Consider the following 25,177-nt stretch of genomic DNA (forward strand, 5'->3'; position numbering starts at 1 on the left):
GTTCCCAGCCTGTTTGAAAATCATTTTGAATGGAAAAGTGCATTTCTATGAAGACCCCCGGGAAGTGTGGGACTGGTCAATTGAAGATTTGATTTAATGGGAAACTTAAAAGAGGGACTGATGTTGGCTACACTGCTTAAGGTACCTGCTTGGTGACCAGAGAGCCATCCGATAGGGGTCAGGCTTTAGCTGGAATGCTCTCACCCCAAACCAACAACTGATAACCTCTCCCAGGGAGGGGCCTGAAAGGGAAGTATTGAAGTCAAGACTGACAAGTGGCCCAGAAAGACGCCAAGGGGCTTTACTCCCCTGGTAAAAGGGACAAACAGAATCACCAGCTTCTAGACCAATAAATGCGTGCTGGTCCAAGAAGTGGAGGGGTGGAGACTCCAGACGGTAGCATGGGTACAGACAGTTTTTTTTTACCTACGAGTTAGTCCGGAGTTGTTTAGATATGGAGGTACGGTGGATTAGAACAGGATGCTTTTTAACTTTTTGTAGGCCAGCAACATATGGGAAGCAGCAGAAGGCTTGGGTCAAAACTACCATTGTCTACCCCTTCACTTGACATCCGCTTGGAGTCCGGTGGAATCTAAGAATGTCAATGTTTTGCATTTGTGTGATGTTTAGACAGACAGACATTGCGGACCTGTCCTGAGGAAAGGGAGTTCAAGGTTGTAGAATATGTTACTATTACGTTTTTTTTGTGTGTGTTTTTTTACAAGAAGAATGGGAGGGCAGAAGAGGGCTATGAGACCAAGTGCAGATGTTAGACGATAATTGTTGACTGGAACTATGCATGGCTAAGACTGCTCAGTATTTTAACTGTCTGACATTGAATGTTAGATGTTTTGGGGTCCCTACTCAAGAGACAATTCATACATCGCTTTCTCAGGCGATGTGGTATACATATTGCTTTACTCCCAAGAAACACACTTTGTGGGTGTGGAGGTGGAGAAACTGAAACATAGATAATGGGGTCAGTTGTATGCCTCCTCGTTCTCGGGTTACACGAGGAGCACGCTGGTTTGGCTTTGGCTGAGGCGGGAACTCATTTTGAGAGTCCTTCTGTGATAAAGAAAGTCGCTATGTTTTGGTGAGTGGAAAGAGATCACATTGGGGAGTATATACGCTCCTAATAGTGATCAGGTGGCCTTTTTTCTCTCGCTCTTGGCACTGATAAGGGGGAGACCTGTTGCTGGGAGAAGATTTAAATTGTGTATCAGTTGTTGATCAGGGCAGCTCAACCCCCTCCCCCTCTCCTCCCATATAGTCACTGCTGGCTTTTGAGAATGGGAACTGTCAGATCTTTGGCATGCCCAACATGAACAAGATGGCAACTACTCCAACTTCTCAACTATATATGCACTTCACACCAGGGTAGACATGTTCCTTTGCTCGGAGAGATTAAGGGGGTATGCCACCTTTAACGAATATCTTGGGCGCACCAACCTCGGACCATTGCCTGCTCCTGCTAGGATTTAGGCCACTCGATGACAGCCCGCTCATTCCAACATGAAGACTTTAACGACATCTCTAGATGACTCCTGTTTTAAAAAATCCCTCCAGACGCATATCACAGACTATTTTGAGCACAATTGGGGCTCAACAAGGTATTCCCTGATAGAGTGGGTAGCATTTAAGATGGTGGTACGCAGTCATTGCATGAATCACTCGGTAGGCGCCACCTGAGAACTACAGGCACAAGTGACTACCATAGACACCACACTTCATGTCATAGAAGGCACCCTTGGGACGGGCCTAGATGTCACACAAAAACAGAGAGATGCAAAAGAACAGTATATTACTACATTAGAACAGTTGCAATGTCTCCACTACAAAAACTGTATGAGGAGAGTGCACTTAGAGGAGGGCAAATTGGAGAAGCTATTGGCCTGGCTGATCCAACCGGAAGATGGGGGGCATAGATTACTCACCTCACTTCCATCTCCAGGACACATATGTACACACTGAAAAATATCAATGACGAGTTCCGGGAATGCTATGAAACACTGTATGGCAGGCCGATGGTGTTGCCTGATGGGGCTCAGACCAAATTCCAGGACTGCATGACTCTCACGGTATTACCACCCCTAGCTAGGAGGGAACTAGGTGATCTATTGACAATTCAGGAAGTACGTGCGGCTCTGAAAGACATGGCTAAAAGGCAAGATGCTGGGACCTGATGGGCTCCCAGTGGACTTTACTCCCCCTTCCCACATTTATTGCCCCCTAAACTGTTTACATTATATTCTGATTGTTCTCAGAAAAGATGATTGCCACATTCCATGCACATCTCCTCAGTGGTTGCCTTACCATAGATGGCGTAGGTGAGGGCGCCCCCAACAGCTTTTCACCCCCTGTCCATGCTGAACATGGTTTTTAAAATCCTCAGCAAAATATTAGCAAATAGATTGCTCTCCCATTGGCAAACCCTGGTAAATATAGACTAGAACAGCTTTATTCCAAGACACAGTACATCATTCAACCTCCGGAGGCTCTTTTCAATCCAATACCACCCAGTGTTACAAGCAGATTGGAAGTCCCTCCTTGTGTCAATAGACCTGGAAAAGGCCTTATACTCTATCGGATGGGACTTCCTCATGGCAACTATTCAAAAGATTGGACTGGAGTAGTAATGGGCCAGATGGGTTTACCTCCTGTACACAGATCAGTTGGCTCGGTTGAAGACCGGTAGTAAATGTTCTGCCCCATATGGAGTGTTTCTGGTTTTAGACAGGGCTGCACGATGTCTCCTCTGCTATTCGCCTTAGCCATAGAACCTTTGAACTGTTCTGGATGGAGGGCAGAGGCACTGGATTAGAGGTAGATGGTCAGAACATATAATTTCCCTGTATGCTGATGACCTCCTTTTGTACCTCCAGGATGGAGTTGAATGGAATGCGTGGGGCCTTCTGGAGGATTTTGGACAGCTATGGGACCAGACATTGAACCGCACTAAGTGTATTCCCCTCCACCCTCAGACATCCCACCTGGTTTCATCTGATCCCCTACATCCTTTAAATATCTAGGAGTGAGGTAATGTCATGACCTAGAAGACATAAGAGAGGGGAACCTGGGACAGGCACTCCGAGCCTTTCGGTCCGCTGTGGTGTTTTGGAGATCGTGGTGCTAACTGCTCATAGCTCGAGAGTCACTTTCAAAAATGGTGATGCACCCCTGTCTATTGTACTTCTTTACAAATCTGCTCCTTAAGTTACTAGTGACATGGTGTAGACAACTAGGTGCCCTTCTCCAAGACTTAATCTGGGAAGCTGGCCGACATAGGTTGTCCATGGCGGCTCTGTGGCGCCCGCCAGATGTGGGTGGCCTGGTAGTCCCAAAATTTGAACTTTATTACCTGGCTGCCCAGCTCTAATGGGTATCTCAGTTGCTAGATGCACTCATCCCACGGAACTCGAGATTGACCCCTCATCATGGGTTATTGTTATCATGCCTGTTGAACCCGAAAGTAACCATTTCCCGACCAACTGTACTACTCCAAGTGGCATTGCAATGCTGGCGTCTGTGTCTTGTGCGAACCCGTGTAGTTCCATTATATGCACCAGCACTACCACTGGCGGGACTTCCCCATGGTGATCCGATCTTGGCTTTTGCAACTGCTCAGCTCATGACTTGGACTGATGCAGGGTCAGGACAGTGGGGAACTGCTTTCTGCTTGCCTTTTGAGGACTTGGCCGAAATCTACATCCTACCCGGGGTCAATGGACATATGGAACCTTAGTGCAGACGTTCAGGGATCTGTAGGCCGAGGGACCACTGACACACTCTGTCCTTCAGCTCCATCTTTCCATGGGCTCAGCACGCCACTTGGTGACGTGGTTCTACCGAGCATTGAACATGATGGGAAGGAATACTCTAGAGTCATTGAAAACTAGGTGGGAGGCACGACATCCCGGACAAGGAGTGTGGCAGGATTTTTCAATATCCTAAGAGGGTATCCTGTAACATTTGACTAAAATACATACAATTTAATATCTTACACATGACATATCTTACCGCACATAGATTGCAAATCTTATGTGGGGGCGAACCCCAGTGCTGTCTGCGATATAAGGAGCCAACTACATACTTCTGTCATATGGCTTGGGGATGCCACAGACTTCAGGAATTCTGGACTGCAGTGATCCAGTGACTTTAGGCCACGTTAATACGGGCTCTCCCCTGCATTATACAGACTTACCTCCTGGGAGGCTTCGCAAGGCCAAAACCGAAGAATGTGGGTTTGATGATTTTAGACTTGACCCTGGCCCTGGCGGGCCACTGTATAGCTCTGACAAGGAAATCAGACAAAGGACCAATCTTGGATACCTGGGAGAAAGATGTCTTGACTTGGGTGAAGGCAGAGGGACAAGCTCTCAGGCAAGAGCATGCCCAGGGATTATGGTGGTGCCATCTGGCGGATTTATGACAGAAAGTACTAAATAGCTAGATAAACCCAGAGACAGATTCAAATTTAAAGCCGGATGATCCAGACAATGGGAGCAAAGATAACACAGACATGGCACTTATGGGCACGTAGGAGTACATACCAGTATGGATAGGGAGGTTTTGGGTGGGTTACAGTGGTCACCTTACCCTAAATGAGAGAGATTACGCACCTGATACATCTAAACAACACTCTCGGACCTGGACAAGACAGGCATCATTAGTGTAACCCTGAACCAATTACCTGCCACGAGTAGATACAGACACATGGGCGCAAACATTTATAACTCATAGCATAAGACCCTCTTCCACTCTCAATAACATAATACCGGTGATATCTTCTTTGTTGATTTTGTTACCTCAGTCCTTTTCTTTTTATTTGGAAGAGTTTTGCTTTTTCTCCAAGTTTTACCCTCCCATTATTGGCCTCCAAAAACACACTCTGGAACGCGTAGTATATGATAACACTGTTCTTTACTGCACTGTTCTTTACTGCATCAGGAACACTGACATATCCTAACCACGAAATGCACGTCAAATAATGATATGGTGTGCACAATAGGCAGCTGATTGATTGAATCAGAAATTCCTTATTCCTTCATGTTGTATTGCATTCTCCCAATTTGGCACAATGTGGTAATCCAACAGCGCTGTAGTCGGTCACCACAGAAATACATGAGTAACGAGAACTAACAAACTACAATTGTATGGTGATTAAACTGTATACAACTGTAAGACATATGATATTAAATTTAAATGCCAATAAAAAGATTTGAAAAAAATAAGTTTGAGGTCCTCAGAATCCCTGGAGCTGATGTAATATTTGCCATTTGTATATCCCAAATGTTTACGTGCCCATTGTGTCAATAATACTTTGACTTTTTTCTAGGTTAGTCTGATGTATGGAATTTCAAAAGATGTTTCAGTAACAGCAGCTACAAATTGTGAAATATTAGTCCTCAAGAGGAATGATCTGCAGCAGTTATTTTTAGACTATCCAAAAGGTGAGTCTCATAGACCTTGTCCCAGTTCACTATTGGCTAGACTGCTGATTTTATAAGGTAAGGAGGAATCATTGGTTTGAGGAGAAGTAATAATTACTACCTTTTAATCCTGGTTCTCTATCAAGGACAGTCTCTGTTAATCCATAAATAATAGAAAGTATCCACGCATACCGATTCTTTGAACATTTTTTATAGTATGTGTTTCATGTAAGGAATGCATTACATAAAAATAAACATGCCTATTAGAGGCAACAATGGCTGAAGATTTGTTTTATTTTGTGAATGTACCCAATTATCCAGAGCAGTCATTTAGTGCATATGACTTTATATTGTAATATTTTTTAATCAAGCGCTAAAGAAAAGTGAGGCCTACAGATATATTGTCCCCAGACAAACAGGAAACAGCATTTACAACACAGTCTAAACCACGATGCTCCTTTGCAACAAAGTCTTAACCAAACTTTAGTCTTCACCATGCAGGATTTTACAGCTACTATGTATTTATCACTAGTGTCATTACCACGCATGAGTTTACGTGTTTTAGATCTAGATATTTAGGGCCTCATTACGATGCTGGTAGGAAAGGCTCCGAATTGCATTCAGATTTTCCTAACCTGTGTCGAAACCCATGTTTCCGACCGACTCGGAAACATTTCTGACCGACCGATTATGATAGAATGTAGCCGGTCAGTCATTCTGAATTGGCTCCGACTGGCATTCGAAGAGTCCAAGTCAGTTAGAGCTGAATCTTACAGCTCAACGGGCCGCATTTCCAACTGACCGATTATGATGTTGGATTTCAACGGTCTTTATGAATCGGTCTGTCTGACACAAATCAGGTGTCGGAAACCAACTTTGGGGGCCCATAGCAGGCCCCCCTTCATCCAGAGTCCTCCAGTTGAGGCCCTTGGGGGTACATATGGGTCCCCTCTTTCCAACCATGCACAGTGTGGCAGGCACCATGTGGTGGCCCCCACTGGGAGCAAGGTTTTCCACAACCACCCCTTTCTTCAATAGGAGCCTGTGTTGTCGGTCGGAACACAGGCTCTCATTTAAGTCGATGGGAGTCCGACTGAATGGTGTTCGGAAGCATCGTAATTGGTCGGTCGAACTCCTCGAACCCGAGTCGTTCGTAAAGGATTCTGACAAAGGAGTCGGTCGGAATACTTTACGACCGACATCGTAATGAGGCCCTTAGTACATATGTGTGTACCACTACTGTCATTACTATGCATTTCTTTACCACTAGTGTCATTAGTTCTTATGCGTTTTACCACTAATGTCCTTTCCATGAATATCTTTACCAGGCATCAATATGTAAGTATATGGGTAAGTATATAAGTAAGTATATTTTATAGGTATTTGGTAAACATAAATGTTATAATTATTTTTGATAATTTTTTTAATGATAAGTTTTATGGATGGGGTGTAAGGGATATAGGTGTATTGAGCGGGTATTAATTTATATATATATATTTTTAAATTACAATACGTTTTAGGGATATTTTATAAAAAGTTTGAAAATGGTATTCATTATGAATGGGATACAAGGGATATAGGGGTATTGGTTGGGGAAGTGCAGTAATACGTAGGTATTCATTTTAATACTTTTGTATTCATATTTATGAATTGTAAATGTAAATTAATAATAATTTTAAAATATTTTATAAAATTGAAAAACTAGTACATGGGGTGGGATGCAAGGGAGTCAGGGGTATTATTTATCGGCTATTAACGTTAATACTTTAGAATTAATATGTATGAATTCTAACTTTTGTAAATTAATAATAATTGTAATTTAAAAAATATTTTATAGAGTTGAAAAAATTACGGCCCCATTAGGATGGCGGGCGGATCGCCCCAGCTGGCCCGGCAGGGGCGATCCACCCGCCATCCATACCTAAAAGACCCCCCACCATATTGTGATGGCTGGGGGTCCTCAGCAGACAGAAAGACTGTCCGCCGCTTTTCTGCCTGTCGACCCGTCGACCAGGCAGAAAGCATGCTTAATATGGTGGCGGTGTCTGCAAGACACCGCCATCCATATTATGATGAAGGCGGATATCAGCCTTTCCATGTCGGCAAGGCATGCAGTCTTTGCTTTTGGGCACCCGTTGCGGGCCCCGTGAGTGTTGTGGCGGTGGGGGGTGCACTTGGGGGGTAACTGTGGTACCCCCCTACATTGGCATGGACATGGTGGCAGGCACCGCACGTTGCCTGTCACCTTGTGCATGCCAATGCACAACGTGCATTCCCAGCATTGTGGTGGGCAGTGATGTGAGCACCGCCCGCCACAATGCTAGGAGTAGGATTTGCTACCACCACGGTGGCATCATAATTGCAGGTGCGGGACCGCCGCACCCCTGGCGGACAGTCCTGCATACCATTACGGTGGCGGGTGGACTTTGTCTGCCCATCGCAATAATGCCCTTAGTATTTAGGGATTGGATTAAAAGGATATAGGGGTATTAGTTGGGGAAGTGTCTAAATACTCAGGTATTAATGTATATTTTTTCAATTTATACTTTTATACTGTTTTGTAAATATTTAACATTTTAATTTATATTACTTTCATCTAAATAAAAATATATTTAAAAATGGTATTTAAGGTTTTAAGGTTATTGGGTGTGGGGTGCATTTATACTCAGGTATTATCTGTAGTAGCTGAATATTAATTGGTAAAGGTAATTTATTCAAATAAAAAAAGTGAAGTAAATTAAATATTGTTTTTATTTAAAGAAACATATATATTATTTAAATACTACATTTTAACACATATGACCAGATGCAAAATTAATACAAATGTATAATAATAATATTATTTATTTAGACATAGTATACAAATAAAAAAAATTAAATAAATAGTAAACATTTTGTACGTTTTTTTCCCAAGTTTACCATTAAGTTAAGTGGCAAAGAATGTCCTTTCCTTGTTTTTACTTTTGTGTTTGTTAATGCTTGTGGTTGTACGTATGTTTCTACAGTCGGTGGAGTGTGACAGTCAAGATCGGAAGCAAGGAAGAGCTGCGGTCAGGTAAGAACAATTTACTTTACTTTACTAAGTATGAAGGTGGCTATGTTTATTGTAAGCTACAGGGGGAAGGTAATTAGATGGTAGATGGAAATACCTGGTATGTTTTGTGTGTTTTTATCCGTTTTCCATTCCCATGGATGTGTCCAAATGCTCACGTCAGAATGGTTGATTTTTTCTTCAAAGTAAGTTTGACTGTTTAGAGTCAACTCAGAATGAAGTACACGTGGCTGCAGGAGGAAGATGGATGTATTTAATCTAGTGATACAGAGTTATTTTTGGGATATTTCTATTTGAAAACAGTGTTAGGTTTCAGGGTTATGTTTTTATTATCAGAGTTTCCGATATATATATGTTGATTTATTGTTATTGCTTCCATCCACATTTGTGTATTACTACCGGCTTTTTGAGAAATCATTTTGTTTTTGGGAAAATGATTTTTTTCTGGCTATTGTACCTAAAAAAAATTGTTTGCTATTTTTGCTTTTTGAACGTGTGTTTTATTTACTCAAAATCCATACATTTGTAATAATTTAGTTGCAGGTGATGGTTTTACATTAAAAACCATGCTTTTTGGGGATTTTATTTTCTGTGGATGATAATTTGTACATATATGGATTATTGGACTTCTGTTGACTCTTGTGTCCTGAATATGAGTTTCACAGACGGGTTACTCTATCACAAACGTGACATATATCCCGTCCGCATTATTACAAGTTCCATTATATCCAATATAGCGTAATAGGACTCGTAATACGGCGGACAGGATATCCGTCACATTTGTGATGAAGTTACCAGTCTGTGAAACTCTTAATCAGGCCTTAAGTGTCAAGTTGTTTGAAAAAGTCACCTAGAGTTTAAGAAAGAAAACAACTACTGGTAGGAATTTTAAAGTATTTTAATTTGGTTAAAAAAATGCCAATTGTATGCAATTGTTAATACAGACAAGTAATTTAGGGAAATATCAGTGAGCATTAGTAATGTAATATGTATGCAATACTATCCACGTAGTCTGAAGCCACCGTCCATGAAAATTGCTGGATTTGACCCAGTTGTCTTCCAGACATTTCTTTACTCTTTTTAGATATATGTGGGTTCAGGCTATCTGACAGTGATTGCGCAAGTCTCATTTCTTGGAAACTTCCATCTTCAAAATTTCTCCAAATGATATAGGTTTTGGTGAAGTTTGGCAATTGATTTCCTGAATTGTCCCATCCCTCAATGGCATTGTTAGTCTTTGCATCTTCCTCTAAGCAGGTCGTGTAACAGTTCCACCATTCAATAGGAAATCTTGGCTTCTTCCTTTGACCTGTCGTGCTTAGATGGCCAATCCATGTATCTTCAAAATAATTTAGTAGTGGTGCCTATTTCTCTTAATTTTATGTAAAATATTGGGAATAAATTGAAGAAATTGCTGTGTAGTACTTGTCTACACTGTCAGGAGGGACAAAGCTTAAGGAAGGCAGTATATTAAATTCAAAATGAACTTTACTGTTTGATAAGTAACCCTCAACTAAGGATGATTTGGGGATTTTAGGCCAATATGTCTGAGATAAGTGGAAAAAGAATCCTTTAACATGGGTGGTAGGGTACATGTTTTAATTGTGTTAATCAATGATAATTCAAAGCCAATTATTAATTTTCTAGGACTTTTATTCAATGTTTTGGATTTTCTAACTATTATTAATTCAGTTTATGTTGAGGATTGCTTGTCAGAACAAAAACTACACACTAATGGGACAGTTGTGTTATTGATGTTAGCGTGAATAGTGTACATTTGGGTGAATGGAATATGTGTTAATTTAAAAGTACCATCAAAGTGTCAAAAGGTTATGGTTTGTGCTAAGGATTTTTTTTAGGGTTTTTGTTGTCATGCTTTAGAAAAGGTTCTTCAGAGAAAGTGATAGTTAATTTGGGGGGATGTTAATGTCAGAAAAAGTCTGTGGTGTTATTCATTAGGGATTACTTGCCTGTTTTTGTCTTTTTACCATTATCCTAAGGGCTCATTGGAGGTGGATGCAAGTTCTTAAATTTATTTTATGTTTTCACATACTTCAGTCTCCATTTCAGAGACAGAGTTGTTATGAGCAGTTGTTCTAACTAAGGTGTATTCCAGTGTTTCCCACTCGACCTGTGCAATGGGATGAAAAGTACTCCCCGAACCTCCAATGACACCTGGGCTCAGTTAACCTGTCCTTATAATAAAGGTAGACATCATACTTTAACAGTCTGTTGCCTCTCCGGGATTTCACATAGTTTGCTTGATTAGCTGATGCCATTGATGTTGGTTCTGGTAAAAAAAGAGAAATAGAAAAAAAGTGTATGTTTATGTTTATTGCTGTTTTATTTTATTTTTGTTTTTCTTTATTTGCCTGTTAAACAATAGATTTCAAAAAATATATGTATATTTTTCCATGGAGAGGAAAAGAAAGTTTAGATACTCTGTTGAAAAAAAAATATTTGTTAGTTCATATTTTTCACCTGGGGAAAAATTGTTATGGTTGAAAAATTATTTGTTTTCCTGTACATTGGTGAGTTCTTTGTTTTTGAGGGAGGTTATTGGCATCTTTGTTTTTGAGGGAGGTTATTGGCAGTGGGTGTTCCTACTTGAATTGTTTTTAGGCAAATGTCCATTTCTTTAATTCTATTGTTATCTAGTCTAAAAAGAAAGACCCAATTTATTGGTTATTTGTTAACTTTGAGTTTTGTGATGTTTTTCTTACTATTTACTGTTGATATTTACAATACTTACATCTATATTTCAGTTTTTGTGGTTTAGGACGTGTCCTGCAGTTTGAAGTATTTCAAGTTGTGTCGTAGATAGGTGTATCTGTTTTAAAAAGGAACAAAATACATGGGAAGGTCAGTAGTATGGCGGGCGGACTAAGTCCGACCGCCATACCCCCGGGAAACAGGACCGCCCGCCCAATTAGGATGTGCCCGCCACACTGGTGGGCGCATGGCCCAATTGTAACATTGCGGCGGGTGGTGCTGAAAGCACCGCCCGCCGCAATGCCACAAAGTACATTGAAATATGCACCCCACGCCCCCGAGAGTCCCTTGGGGCCCGGAACGGCCCCCCGCAAGCAATCCCCGAATGTTTCTGCCCCTATCGTAATATGGCTGGCGGTGTCTAACAGACACCACCACCATATTGGATCCTCTTAGTCAATCGGACGGAAAATTGGCAGACGGTCTTTCCGTCCGCCGGGGACCCCCCAGCCATCGTAATATGGTGAGGGATCTTTGCTGCATGGATGGCGAGAGGATCGCCCCCGCCGGGCTGGCGGTGAATACCGCAGGCCTGGAGGGGGCGATCCGCCGGCCATTCTAATGGGGCCCATGGTGTTCATCTTTTTATAACATATGTATTTTATGAACTTGAGCATCTTGTTTGAGTTAAATATTTGGTGCCTTTTAGCTACTAAGGGCCCGATTCTGATCTTGCTCCGAAGGGCTCTTGACGACATCCGTCAGGAGCGAGTCTGAGTCGCGAGTGGAATTCTGTTTGGTCTGTCCTTCCCCACATTGCCTTGTAAATGGCACCTGTCTGTTGGATTGGGTCACCACATCCATGTAGTGTCTTCTCTTGCATCTCATTTACCATGACTGTCAACTCACTGCTCCATCACCACCTTCATGTAAATATGCCCGCACCCCTCACATGTCAACTTTGTAAATAAAACACCTTATTCACTTCAATTGGTGCAGCTTTGTCTTTAGTGCAATATTTACAGTGTTGAAAATGTCCATGATGTATCCAAAAGATGTACAGTATATAGGCCTGGATAATTTTGTGGCACCTAGAGAGACACAGCAGAACAACAGTCACTGGTGTTAGTGTGGTATCACAGACATAACAGTACACCAAACATCCACATAAGTCTACAGGCAGACAACACAATGTGCAATAAGTGTCAACAAACAGAGTTCTGTATACGTTCACATGTGAAATGTCACTGCCACATTTCCACACACAGGTGATTCAACATGTGCCTGCCTGTACCATCCGCACATAGCCCTTCACAACAACAGCAATCCCACCAGGCAATGTACAAGTCGTACCCCATCAACAAGCGGGAGATGAGCTGTTGACGTATGTCAACTCCTTCCTCCTCCCCACTGTCCTCATCACTGGACTCAGGGCCCTGAACAGGCGGTGGCCTTGGGTCCTTACCATCATCCAAGAGTAGGGGAATCCCCTTGTGAATGGCCATGTTGTGGAGCATACAGCATGCCACAATGATCTTGCAGACCTTCCCAGGCGAGTATGACAGTGCACCTCCAGTCCTGTCAAGGCAGCGGAATCTTGACTTGAGCAGGCCAAAAGTCTGCTCAATGACACGCCGGGTCCTGCCATGGGCCTCATTGTACCTGACGTCAGCCGGTGTCCTGGGATTCCGTAGTGGGCTCAGCAGCCATGGATGGCTGGAATATGCAGAGTCACCTGTGAATGACAAACACACATTGCAATGTTGCACAGGCAGAGGGCAGCAGGTCACACACACAGCACGCCATATCACTAGGCATACTCACCCACAATCCAAGCACCTTGGAAAGCAGATTTGCCATAATCCGGGGCACCATGCTGTTCCTCAGGATGTACGAGCCATGGGCTGAGCCAGGGAATCTTCCACACACATGCAATATGGTCATGTCCGCAAGGCACACTACCTGCACATTGATTGAATGATAATGTTTACGATTTCTAAAAATGTTCTCACCCACATGTGGTGGCACTAGATCTACATGGATGCACTCAATGGCACCAACAACATTGGGGATGTGATCAAGGGGATAGAAGTCACCTTTCACACCGGCCAATTCAGCTCCCCTCGGGAAATGTATGTATCGATCCTTATATATCATCATGGCTGCAAGAACATCCCTCAACACCAGGCTGAACAAGGGTTGCGACATTGGTAACAAGTCAAAATATAGAATGGACAAAATATCGAATGGACAGAATATAGTAGTAAAAAATATCGAATTGAAGGTAAGTAATTTAATATCGGATACTCATTTTTACCCCTACGCTCTCCAACGCTTTCCCTACTGTTGCAATCTCTGGAGTGGGAATAGTAATTTTTACCCCTACGCTATCCAGTGCTTTCCCTACTGTTGCACTCTCTGGAGTGGGAATAGTAATTTTTACCTCTACGCTAACCAACGCTTTCCCTACTGTTGCACTCACTGGAGTGGTAATAGTAAATGTTATATTTATTATTTCATTAAATTTAAATTACTTTTAAGACATTAAAAAAAATCGATATTTTGACTAACTATATTTTTTAAAACTATATTTTTGATTCAATATTTTTGTACTTACCTGTTTGTAGATAGAAACTCGATATTTTTGCATTCTATATTTTTTCTTTGATATTTTGGTAATTCTATATTTGTGAATTCGATATTATATCAGTGATCCGCGACATCCCTGCAGCGCTGGCCACGGTTTCCTGGAAGGAACCAGTTGCAAAAAAGTAGAGGGCTGCCATCACTTTGTATGTGGGTGTGAATGCTGTTGGGTAGTGGCGACGAGGCTGCAGGTGGGGCTCCAACAGATCACAAAGGGTCTTCAGGGTTGGTCTGTCGAGGCAGAATTCCTGAATGATCGCTATATCCTCCATCTCCTCCAGCACTGTCAGGTGACCTATGAGATTAGGCCTCCTCCTAGTTGAGATGTAAATGGACACATGTCAATGACAACCATCATGAGATGGCCACAGCACATCCCGTTAAGGATGTGACGGAAAAACGAACACTGCCATTAGAGATGCGTGGCACACCAGGTTACATGGGTGGACATTTGAGACACACAGAGGGCACACCTCTCCATTTACAATACACAAGTGTTGCAAACAACACATAGGTCAATGTGAATGCACACATACTGACCCCCACATTTCACATTTGCACGCCTCATACCGTACCATCCACCAATGTGTGTAAAATGACCATGACTGTCTCATACCCATCTGCTGTACCTGTCACACCTCAATGCATCATGTGAACTTTACACGCATCCACAACCCAATGATCAGAGCAGCTGGAAAACTTTCACTTGTGTGCATGAGCTGATATGAAAGCAGAAGTAAGCAACAACACCATACAGTGAGACAAGCTTTGCCAAGGTCAGCACTGACCCAAAACATATTAATTGGTTACACATTATTGACACCAGCTCAACACTGTCAAGCATCATCAAGCATCAAATGCATAAGTGACATGGCAGGGACCACAGACCAATGAGTGTCAAACATAACGTGCACCCACCTGTGGATTATATGGAATAATGGAATTGTGTGCACAATGATGTGCCCTTAACCATGTTGCTGCTGTGTACTGATGCAGTGTTCATGATGGACATTGCCATTGCATGTGCCCCAAATTGCGGTAGTTTCCGCCTGTCCACGGTGGTGTGACACCAGCACCACCCCCTTCACATGTGCAGTAGCCATTGGCATGGAGACATGGGTAGATGGCGGTTGGCATGCTCCGCCACCTAAATCGTAGTTGCCGCCTGGCCACTGTGGTGTGACACCAGCACCACCTCCTTCACAAGTGCCGTAGCCATTGGCATGGAGACATGGATAGATGGCAGTTGGCATGCTCTGCCACCCAAATTGCGGTAGTTACCGCCTCGTCACCGCGGTGTGACACCAGCACCACCCCCTTCACAAGTGCGGTAGCCATTGGCATGGAGACATGGGTAGATGGCGGTTGGCATGCCCCGCAACTCAAATCGCGGTAGTTACCGCCTGGCCACGGCGGTGTGACACCAGCACCTCCCCCTTCAGAAGTGCGGTAGCCATTGGCATGGAGACATGGGTAGATAGCGTTTGGCATGCCCTGCCACCCAAATCACGGTAGTTACCACTTGGCCACGGCGATGTGACACCAAAACCACCCCCTTCACAAGTGCGGTAGACATTGGAATGGATAAATGGGGAGATGGCTGTTGGCATGCTCCACCACCCAAATTGTGGAAGCTACCGCCTGGCCACGGTGGTGTGACACCGCCATGGAGCATTGCCTACAGCCAATGGGAGCGATGATTGCGGTGGAATGATGCAGTTTCGAAAATCGCAGAAGGCGTGCTCAGCCACAGTGGTGGCGGTCCTTGGATGCCTTTGAAAGATGCACCATCGCGGTAGCCCACCCCGGGCCCCAGCGGTGCATCACCGCCATGGAGCATTTCCTACAGCCAATGGGCGCGATGACTGCGGTGGCATGATGCAGTTTTGAAAATCGCGGAAGGCGTGCTCCGCCACCGCGGAGGTGGTCATTGGATGCTTTTGAATGAGGCAGACCTGGACAACCAATTCTTGCAGCATTGCTCCTTACAAACGACCCCAGGGGGCTATAAATCTGTGGGATTGAGCCTCACATTTCCACTGCTCACAGAGCCTGCTGCCTGGGACCCTCTCCTGCTGCTGCCTCAAGTGCCTGCTGCCTGGGACCTTCTCCTGCTGCTGCCTCAAGTGCCTGCGGCTGCTGCCTGGGACCCTCTCCAGCTGGTGCCTCAAGTGCCTGCTGCCTGGGACCCCTCACCACTCACTTCAACCACAGGTGTTCCATGTCCACAGGGATGGCAAGGACAGAGAAGATCCATGCCAGTTCATTCACAAGCGAGGAGCGGGAGGTCCTAGTGGACGAGGTGCTAGCATAGTACCCAAGGCTGTATGGTGGCCCCAATGTACTGGTAAGTCATCATGAAGGGAGCTGTAGGGCAGGGGGTGTCAGACATGTAGTTGTGCTGCTTCAGTATATGCCTGTGGGTGTGGGGTTGTGTCATACACTGACAAACAAGCTGTCTCCAGGGCGAGGGAGTGTGTGTGTCTCAATGTCACTGTTTTCCATGCCTGCAGTTGTATGTGTGAGTGGAGTGTGTTACATTGTCAGCCATACAGAGCTACAGGATGTTGGACATGTAGGTGCCAGGACAGTAATTGCTCGGGTGATTGTTTCTCTGTGCCCCTGTTGTCCGACTCAGTGTGAACCCAGAGACTAGGCCCAGTGCCAGCCCACCCAAATGAGAACACTTCACCAAACTTACATGGTCCTTGCTCTTGTTCATTCACACTGAAAAGAAGATATGCACCACCTCAACCCTATACAATTGCACACGAACACACTTCTGTAGATGGCTATTTTGTTGGTGAGTCCATGTGCCCCGGGCCATACACATAACAAACACATGCTCATTGAATGCTGCCCAGTCATGCACACAGTCCTTCTAGACACAGTCACAGGTAGATATGGGATGTATGTAGTGGGCAGACATGCATGGGACTGGTGATGTCTGCAAGCCACTGAGGGGGTTCAGTGCAGTCATCCTGCATGTGTGTGAGATAATCAGGGACCCTCTACGCCCTCATGTATGCATGCAATCATATCTGTTTGGCCCATGCAGAGTGCCCTTGTGAGGTGTCCCCCACTTTGGGATGGAGGGAGATTACAATAGGTCATGAGTCAGTGTCTTACTACTGTACTGATAGATGTTGGTACATGACACTGTGTCACTTATCATTTACCCTTCTTTTCTCCCATACCTGCAGGTCAAGGTACACCAGCGTAAGGCCGTGTGGAGGGCCATTGCAACAAAAGTGTGAGCCCTGGGGGTATCCAACTGACTACGCACCCACTGCCACAAGAGGTGGGACGACATCAGCCCGCTGGCATAGAACGTGGCAGAGATGACATTGGGGCTGCTACCGCGCACTGGGTGTTTGGCACGGCGCAACATAATACCACTGATGGGCCGCATATTGGCAGTGACTAATCCGGAGCTGGATGCACGTCTGAAGGAGCATCACCTGGATTTGGGGAGGGTGACTCTGGCTGGAAGCGGATGCATGTGTACTGGCCTGTGGCATCGTTGGCCATGTGATGTTCGTGGGGTGGTGCTGTGCTGTGTCATGTGAGTTGCTGCTGGGATGTGTGCTAGTGTCAGGCATTGGGCCAAACTGGCCTTACAAAGCTGATCCTCCCTGCTGTGATTTCTCATAGCCAGTGTTAGGATCTACATGGTTACTCTGCATTGGGATAGTGTTGGGAAACTATTAGGGGGTGAACAGCAGGGTCCACCATCTGAGTGTGACTCCTTGTATGCCTACTTTGCATGCACCATGAGCGGTGAGGCCCACACATCTGACAACAAGGTGCCCCAGAGTACCACATGGTGCTTGGTATAGGATACTTGGCAGTGTGGACTGTCATGTCCTAATAGGTGTGTGTGTGTCGTCCCCTCCTGTTCCCTAAAGGTCGGTCAGTGGCAATGAGTTTTGCCCCCACATCATGTCCCTAGGTGTGGGCAGGGCAAGTTGTGTGTCAGGTACACTTCATCCACGGGCAGGGTGTTGTGCTGTGTGGCCTCAACATGGCTCAGACATGGTAGATATTCAGTGTTACAGGCACTGTTGTGGTCTATGTAGTGTGTTGCTGCAATGTCACTGCAGGGTGTGGTGGTCACCATGTTGATTTGGGCATCTCCTGTACTGCATTGGTTGGATTGCTTTGTCCTGATGATGACACTAACACAACCCAGCATCTGTCTCTCATGCAGAATCGCCAGTGGACACGGAGGAATGGGAGCCGGAAACCAGTGGTGACGAGAGTAGCACCACAGCTGCACCGGAGGCCAGTGACACAGAGCTCGCCAGCGCATCTGAGGGGGACCGTAGTATGCAGGGAGAATCCGTGGCTGAGACACAGAGTACTACATCATCTGATGCCAGCGGTGATGCATCCATGTTGGCAGGCACAGGGGATGGGAGTCTGCAACATCATCTACCACACAGCGGCCCATCCACTTCATCTGGTGCTGCCTGTGTCCGTGTCAGTAAGAGGGGACGAGTTACATTCACACCTGGCACCGCTGAGCCTGCACCTGTCCCCCCTGCTGCCCTCAGTGCTGAGTCTGTAGAGCTCCTGTGCCAGCTTTGTGTGGGCCAGACCACCCTGCTCAATGCCCTCAGTGACCATGACAAGAAATTAGGCCAGGTGGTTGCCTACATGGAGGGCATACACTCTGACATGGGTGGGCTACACTGTACAGTCCAGGCTTTGTCATCCGCAGTTACGTCTGCCCTTCAACAGACACATGCTCCCATTCCTGCTCAGGTGCCTTTGTCCACCCCTCAGTCAGTGGCCACATCAGATGACAGTGACCACGGTTCGCATGTGTCACAGACACGATACAGCACAAGGAGCACATAGCAGACACAACCAAAGCGGTCCAGCCCACAGACACCATCCCCACAGAAAAGCAGAGCCAGCCCAGAATGCAAAGACAAGATCCCGTCAGGGAAGAGCAAGGCCGAAAAAGCAATGAGACTGACATCAGGCTCACATGCCTCATAGGCATCACCAGCAATGGACTCTACTGTCCCTAAAACTTCACACAGAGCTAGGCGTGAAGTGTCTGTGCCCACTGAGGAGGTGTTGTATGGCAAGGGTACACCTAGGAAGGCCACAGGGCCACATCCCACCACCACAACTCCAATTCCAAGCCCAGTGAAGCAGGTGGAGGAGGGCACTGTAGGGGCTAGCCCTGGCAAACAGGCAAAGGAGGGCACTGTCGGGCCACCCCTGGCAAAAAGGCAAAGGAGGGCTCTGTAAGTGGGACACCTGGCAAGCTGAGGAAGGAGGTCCAGAGGCGTAGCCAGACAAAGCGTTCTGCAGGATCCAGCACGTCACCAGAGGTAGTGCCAGTGTCTGCACCTGATGCAGGACAGTTGGTGTGTGTGCCTGTTGTGTCATCACCTGTTCCTATTAACACCAAGACAGGGAAGCCATTTCGTATTCCCAAGAAGTGTAAGGGCACCCCGCCAACCTCTCCCACCCACTCTGTGTCACAGGTCTGCTTGACACCACCTCCACGTGCCACTATACCACCTGGTTCAAACAGCCCTCCAGCTTGCCAAACCACTGATAGCCCTACATTACCTGGGCCTCTGACAGCCTGACAGCCAAATGTGTGTGGCAGTCCCCCTCATACACCTGTCTCTCATACAGGTGTGCTAGTCCTACCCATTGTTTGCCACCTGGGTGTGTTGCTGGTTATGGAAGGGTACAGTCAAACACACTCACTGTGCAGCTTCTCATGTCCTGACTCTGCACTTCTCCCTGCACACTGGCCCTGTTGCTCTGCTGTGTTGTACTCTACCCTGTGCAGCCTCTCATGTACTTGCTGTGGTACCTGCATGGACACTGGCCCTGTTGCTCTGCTGTGTTGGGCTCTCCCCTGTGCCAAGGACACTGGCCATGTTGCTCTGCTGTGTTGGAGTCTCACCCGTGCCATGGACACTGGCCCTGTTGCTCTGCTGTGTTGGAGTCTCACCTGTGCCATGGACACTGGCCCTGTTGCTCTGCTGTGTTGGAGTCTCACCTATGCCCTGGACACTGGCCCTGTTGCTCTGCTGTGATGGAGTCTCACCTGTGCAGACTCTCATGTACTTGCTGTGCCACCTGCCATGGGCACTGGCCCTGTTGCTCTGCTGTGTTGGGCTCTCCCCTGTGCAGCCTCTTATGTACTTGCTCTGCCACCTGCCATGTACACTGGCCCTGTTGCTCTGCTGGGTTGGGCTCTCCCCTGTGCCATGGACACTGGCCCTGTTGCTCTGCTGTGTTGGAGTCTCATCTGTGCCCTGGACACTGGCCCTGTTGCTCTGCTGTGTTAGAGTCTCACCTGTGCCATGGGCACTGGCCCTGTTGCTCTGCTGTGTTGGAGTCTCACCTGTGCCCTGAACACTGGCCCTGTTGCTCTGCTGTGATGGAGTCTCACCTGTGCAGACTCTCATGTACTTGCTGTGCCACCTGCCATGGACACTGGCCCTGTTGCTCTGCTGTGTTGGGCTCACCCCTGTGCAGCCTCTAATGTACTTGCTGTGCCACCTGCCATGGACACTGGCCCTGTTGCTCTGCTGTGTTGGGCTCTCCCTTGTGCCATGGACACTGGCCTTCCTGTTTGAAGTTTGCCTGTGCAGATTATCTTGCATATGATCAGCATTTTCTGCCTTGCTCTTGTCTACTGTTGTTCTACTGTCACATCTGTGCAATATGTGAATAAAGACATGTGTCACCCAGGAGTTGTGTGCCTGTTGTTTGGATTGTCCTGCCCTGTGTAAATGATTTTATCCAGTATTAGGGTATCTTTCATAGATTCACATGCCTGAATCATTCCCCGTCGTCGAGGCGGGAGTCCCACTGTAAAATATATACAATAGCAGTGCCTAAAAATTTCTTGTAGTAGGCTGGAAAAGCCCAAAGGCCTAACTAGGCCTCAAAACTTAGCAGCCTATCTACATCATTATGTAAAAAGACCTGAAATAGTAGCCTCAGCCAATCAGCTGTCCTCACCCTCTAGAACCTTCCCAGCTCAGGCAGTTCTCCTCAGATTTTCACCGCACTTCGTGTGTAAGGGAGTCTCCCTGAGTGCCTACTTAGTTTTTGATCTTTTTTCCTTAAAATGTCTGAAAAGAAGGCTCTTTTCAAAGCTTGTGGGACCTGCTACAAGAAGAGGGTCCATGTGGATGACCAGCACTCTGACTGTATTTATTGCCTGCACCCTTCACATATTGTGAAGGACTGTAGAATTTGCTGTACCTTCCCTCAGAAAACTATCAGGGATAGGGAGGCAAGGGTTCTTTTGTGGTTGAAGTCTTCTTCCACTGATGATGAGGACAAAGCCTCTACCTCCAGCAAGAGAGCTAGATCCAAAGAAAGTGCTTCTCCTGAGAGAAAGAAAAAACTTAAAACCTCTCAGAAAGCTTCAGAACCCTCAAAGAGTGCATCGGCTTCTTCAACTGTGAGTACAACCCAGGCTAAGACTGTTTCTCTGGTGTCTGTACCTACTACTACTTTGACTTCTGCCTCCTCATCTACTTCTACGGTTACCACTTCAGCTATTACCTCACCGTTGATGTCTGTTAAACCATTGCTGACTAAAACCAAGTTGCCATCGTCGACGTCTCCGTCGACGACGGCTCCGGTGACTAAATCTTCTGCTCCGTCGACGACAACGAAGCCAACATCATTGTCGACGAAGACATCGTCGACAAAGGACTCATCGTCTAAGTCACCATCGACGGCCTCGTCGACTAAAGACTTGTCGATGCAGTCATCATCGAAGGCCTCGTCGACTAAAGACTCGTCGACAAAGACATCATCGACGGCCTCGTCGACGAAGGACTCGTCGACGAAGACACCATCGACGGCCTCGTCGACGAGGGGCTCGTCGACGAAGACACCTTCAACGGTCCCGACGACGAGAGACTCGTCGACGAAGACACCATCGACGGTCCCGGCGACGAGGGACTCGTCGACGAAGACGCTCTCGACAGTCCCGACGAAGAAAGGTTCGTCGACGAAGACACCATTGACGACCCAGTCGACGGCAAAATCTTTGTCATTGACAGGACCGCCGACGGAGATCCCTGTAACAGTGGCTTCCGCAGTGACATCTGCTCATCTGTTGCACGGTTGACCTCCAACTAAGATACAATACACTCATTTTCAGATGAAAAGGTATCAAAGGCAGGATTATTCACACATTTCTCCACTCTTGCCATCGCACATTTTGGAGACATACATGGAGGAGGAGTCAGATGAAGGGGAAGAGGATGACGGTCCTTTTGGGATTGCCCGTCACCCTTCTCAATTAAATATTAAATATCAGGAGGATGATGAGGAGGAAGTCAATGATCATTATACACATGACGTTTATTCCACGCCATATCAGTCACCCCATACTAGACCTTCTCGGTCTGAGGACACTACACATTTACCAACTTCCTTAATACAGGATTTGCAGGCTATGTTGCCGGATTATCGCCAGAGATTTCCATCAACTCCGGTTGCACCCGCTGGGTCGCCTGTTCCAGTTGACGTGCCAAGACCCCCGTCGCCAAGGGTTTCATTGTCGCCAAAGCAAAATACTGGTCCAGTTCCTCAAAATGATAGGGACACTTCTTCCAATGATGATGAAGAAAGCAGGGAAGAGGGAGAGTTGCCGGATAAAACACCTGTGGATCCTTGGGAGGATTATGTCATTCCTATGCCTTCTCCACCTGCGCCCCGTCCTTCAGATTCTCCACCTGAAGATATTGGCGGTTTCCACAATATTATGCAGAGAGCTGCTAATAGATTTGAATTGGCTGTCACAGTTGAACAGTCGGGCTGCTTTTTACATGACTTTAAAGAGGGATATCGCAGAGTGACCAGGGCTATTCCCATTATTGATTATATATGGAAGGAAGGCCTCAACATAATGAAAACACCTGCTTCCATTCCGGCAGTCCTTCCAAGGATCGAGAAAAAGTATCGAGCACCATCTGATACTCCAGCTTGTTTAATAGGTCACCCTCGACCTGATTCTGTCATATCCCAGGCTGCGCAGCAAAAATCCAAAAATCCTTCTGCTCCCATTTCAACACCACCTGACAAGGAGGGCAGAAGACTTGATGCAATTGGAAAGAAGTTTTCAACAAATTCAGCAGCCTCCATTAAAGCTGCTAATTCATTAGCTATCCTGACTCGTTATGATAGACAAATGTGGTCCAAGCTCACGGAATATCTTGATTTGATCCCTGAGGATCATCAGATGGAGGTGCGCAGAATTGTACAAGAGGGTGAAAGGGCTGCCTCAGAAATCATTGATTGCGCCCTGGACATTGCAAACACCAATTTCAGACAATTGGCTGGAGCAGCTGTGCTTCGGCGTCAAGGTTGGCTCAGGGCTACCACCTTCAGGCCTGAGGTCCAAACCAAAATCTTGGGCATGGCATTCGATGGCGATTCACTGTTTGGGAAGCACATTGATGACGCTTTACTGGCTATTAAAACTGATACTGATACAGCTAAATCTCTTGGTACCCTGCAATACAAGAGGGGATCCTTTAGAGGAGCAAGAGGCCATGGTTACTCCTCCAGAGGCAATTATTCGAACCAACAAAATCGTCAGTATCAATCTACCTACAACAAACCTTACTATCAATCTTCTTACAGGCAGCCTGCCTCTGGTTCTTTCTCTCGGCAAGGAGGGAAACGACGCTCAGGCAATCAAGGGCGAGATTCCAACAAGCGCCAATGAGCTTTGCCGGATGTCAGCCACTCACCTTTCCCTTCCCGTGGGCGCCAAAATCTCCGCCTTTTACCACCAATGGCGGAAGATAACTTCAGATCAGTGGGTCCTGGATCTGGTCAGCAAGGGTCACACTCTGGAGTTTTTGCAGAAGCCTCCAACAACGCCGCCCAGGGGTCCCCCTCCCCCTCGTCTTCACTTACTCTTCAAAGAAGCCTTAAAGATGCAACACAAGAATGCGATAGAACGAGTCCCTCCTTCTCAGAAAGGGAGGGGGTTTTATTCTCGCTTCTTCCTCGTGGAGAAAAATTCGGTAGAGTGGCGTCCAATATTGGATTTGCGCAAACTCAACAAATATCTAAAGAAACAGAGTTTCTGCATGGTAATGTTGAAGGACATTCTGAATTGTCTCAACAAAGGGGACTTTAAGGCTTCTCTGGATCTACAAGACGCCTACTTCCACATCCCTATTCACCCGAAACACCGCAAATTCCTAAGGTTTCAAGTGGCCGGCGTCCATTTCCAATTCAAAGTGCTTCCATTCGGCCTAAAATCGGCCCCCAGAATCTTTACCAAATGCCTGGCTCCGGTGGCAGCAATGTTGAGGTCCCAGGGAATGCAAGTTTTCCCATACCTCCACGACTGGCTGTTAAAAGGTCCAACCAGAAACTCAACAATGGAAGCGGGCAGGAGTACGCTTTCTCTCTTCTCGAATCTAGGACTGACCCTCAAATCGAGGAAATCTCAGCTCCAGCCTCGTCAAGAATTGACATTTCTGGGTGCAGTCTTGAACACATGCCAGTGCAAAGCATACCTGACACAAGAGCGACAAAACAAACTGTTAAAACTAGCAAGACAGATATTCGCAAGAAGGTCACTTTCAGTTCGGATATACGCTTCCCTACTAGGGATGTGCTCATCTGCGATCAGCCTCATTGCTATGGCGAGACTCAGAATGAGACCAATGCAAGAAGAGTTACTTCGTCAGTGGAAGCAAGTCGAGGGATCATTCGACGACCGCATCAAAGTAACTGCCAAAATGAAACACGCTCTTCTTTGGTGGTCAAAGGCACACAATTTGTCGCCGGGCCTCACCTTTCTCCAGGAAATTCCGGAGTTCACCCTGACTACGGATGCATCCATGGAAGGTTGGGGAGGTCACCTTCAGGACCTTCAGATCCAGGGAAGATGATCTCGCCAGTACCAACAGAGGCACATCAACAGCTTGGAACTAAGGGCCATTTTTCTCTCCCTACAAGCCTTCCTGCCAAGGATTGTGAATTCGTCCGTGCTGGTGCGTACGGACAATACCATCAGCATGTTCTACATAAACAAACAGGGAGGAACGAAATCTCTCACCCTGTCGCTGGATGCTCAGGAGATGTGGGAATGGGCCCTGCGCCACGGCATATCCCTCAGAGCAGAGCATGTACAAGGAGTTCGGAACTCTCTAGCAGACAGTCTCAGCAGAACGTTCACAGGCTGTCACGAATGGGAGCTCGAACAACATCAATTAGAGATGATCTTTCGGCTTTGGGGGACGCCGACGCTGGATTTGTTTGCCACTCAACAAAACAGCAAATGCCCGTTTTATGCCAGCAGGTTCCC

The 25,177-nt window shown here is 46.2% G+C and overlaps 1 protein-coding gene across 1 annotated transcript in view; it reads left to right on the forward strand.

The window, feature by feature from the left end:
* Nucleotides 1-25,177, forward strand: part of LOC147703391 (uncharacterized) — a 9,287,842-nt gene that overhangs the window by 3,184,998 nt on the left and 6,077,667 nt on the right. The window contains exon 10 of the mRNA XM_086931832.1: nt 5,339-5,453. Coding sequence (XP_086787958.1) covers nt 5,339-5,453 — 115 coding nt within the window. The remainder of the gene's footprint in view (nt 1-5,338; nt 5,454-25,177) is intronic.

The sequence above is a fragment of the Lissotriton vulgaris genome, chromosome 7 (assembly GCF_964263255.1).
Source record: "Lissotriton vulgaris chromosome 7, aLisVul1.2, whole genome shotgun sequence".
Taxonomy (NCBI): Eukaryota; Metazoa; Chordata; class Amphibia; order Caudata; family Salamandridae; genus Lissotriton; species Lissotriton vulgaris.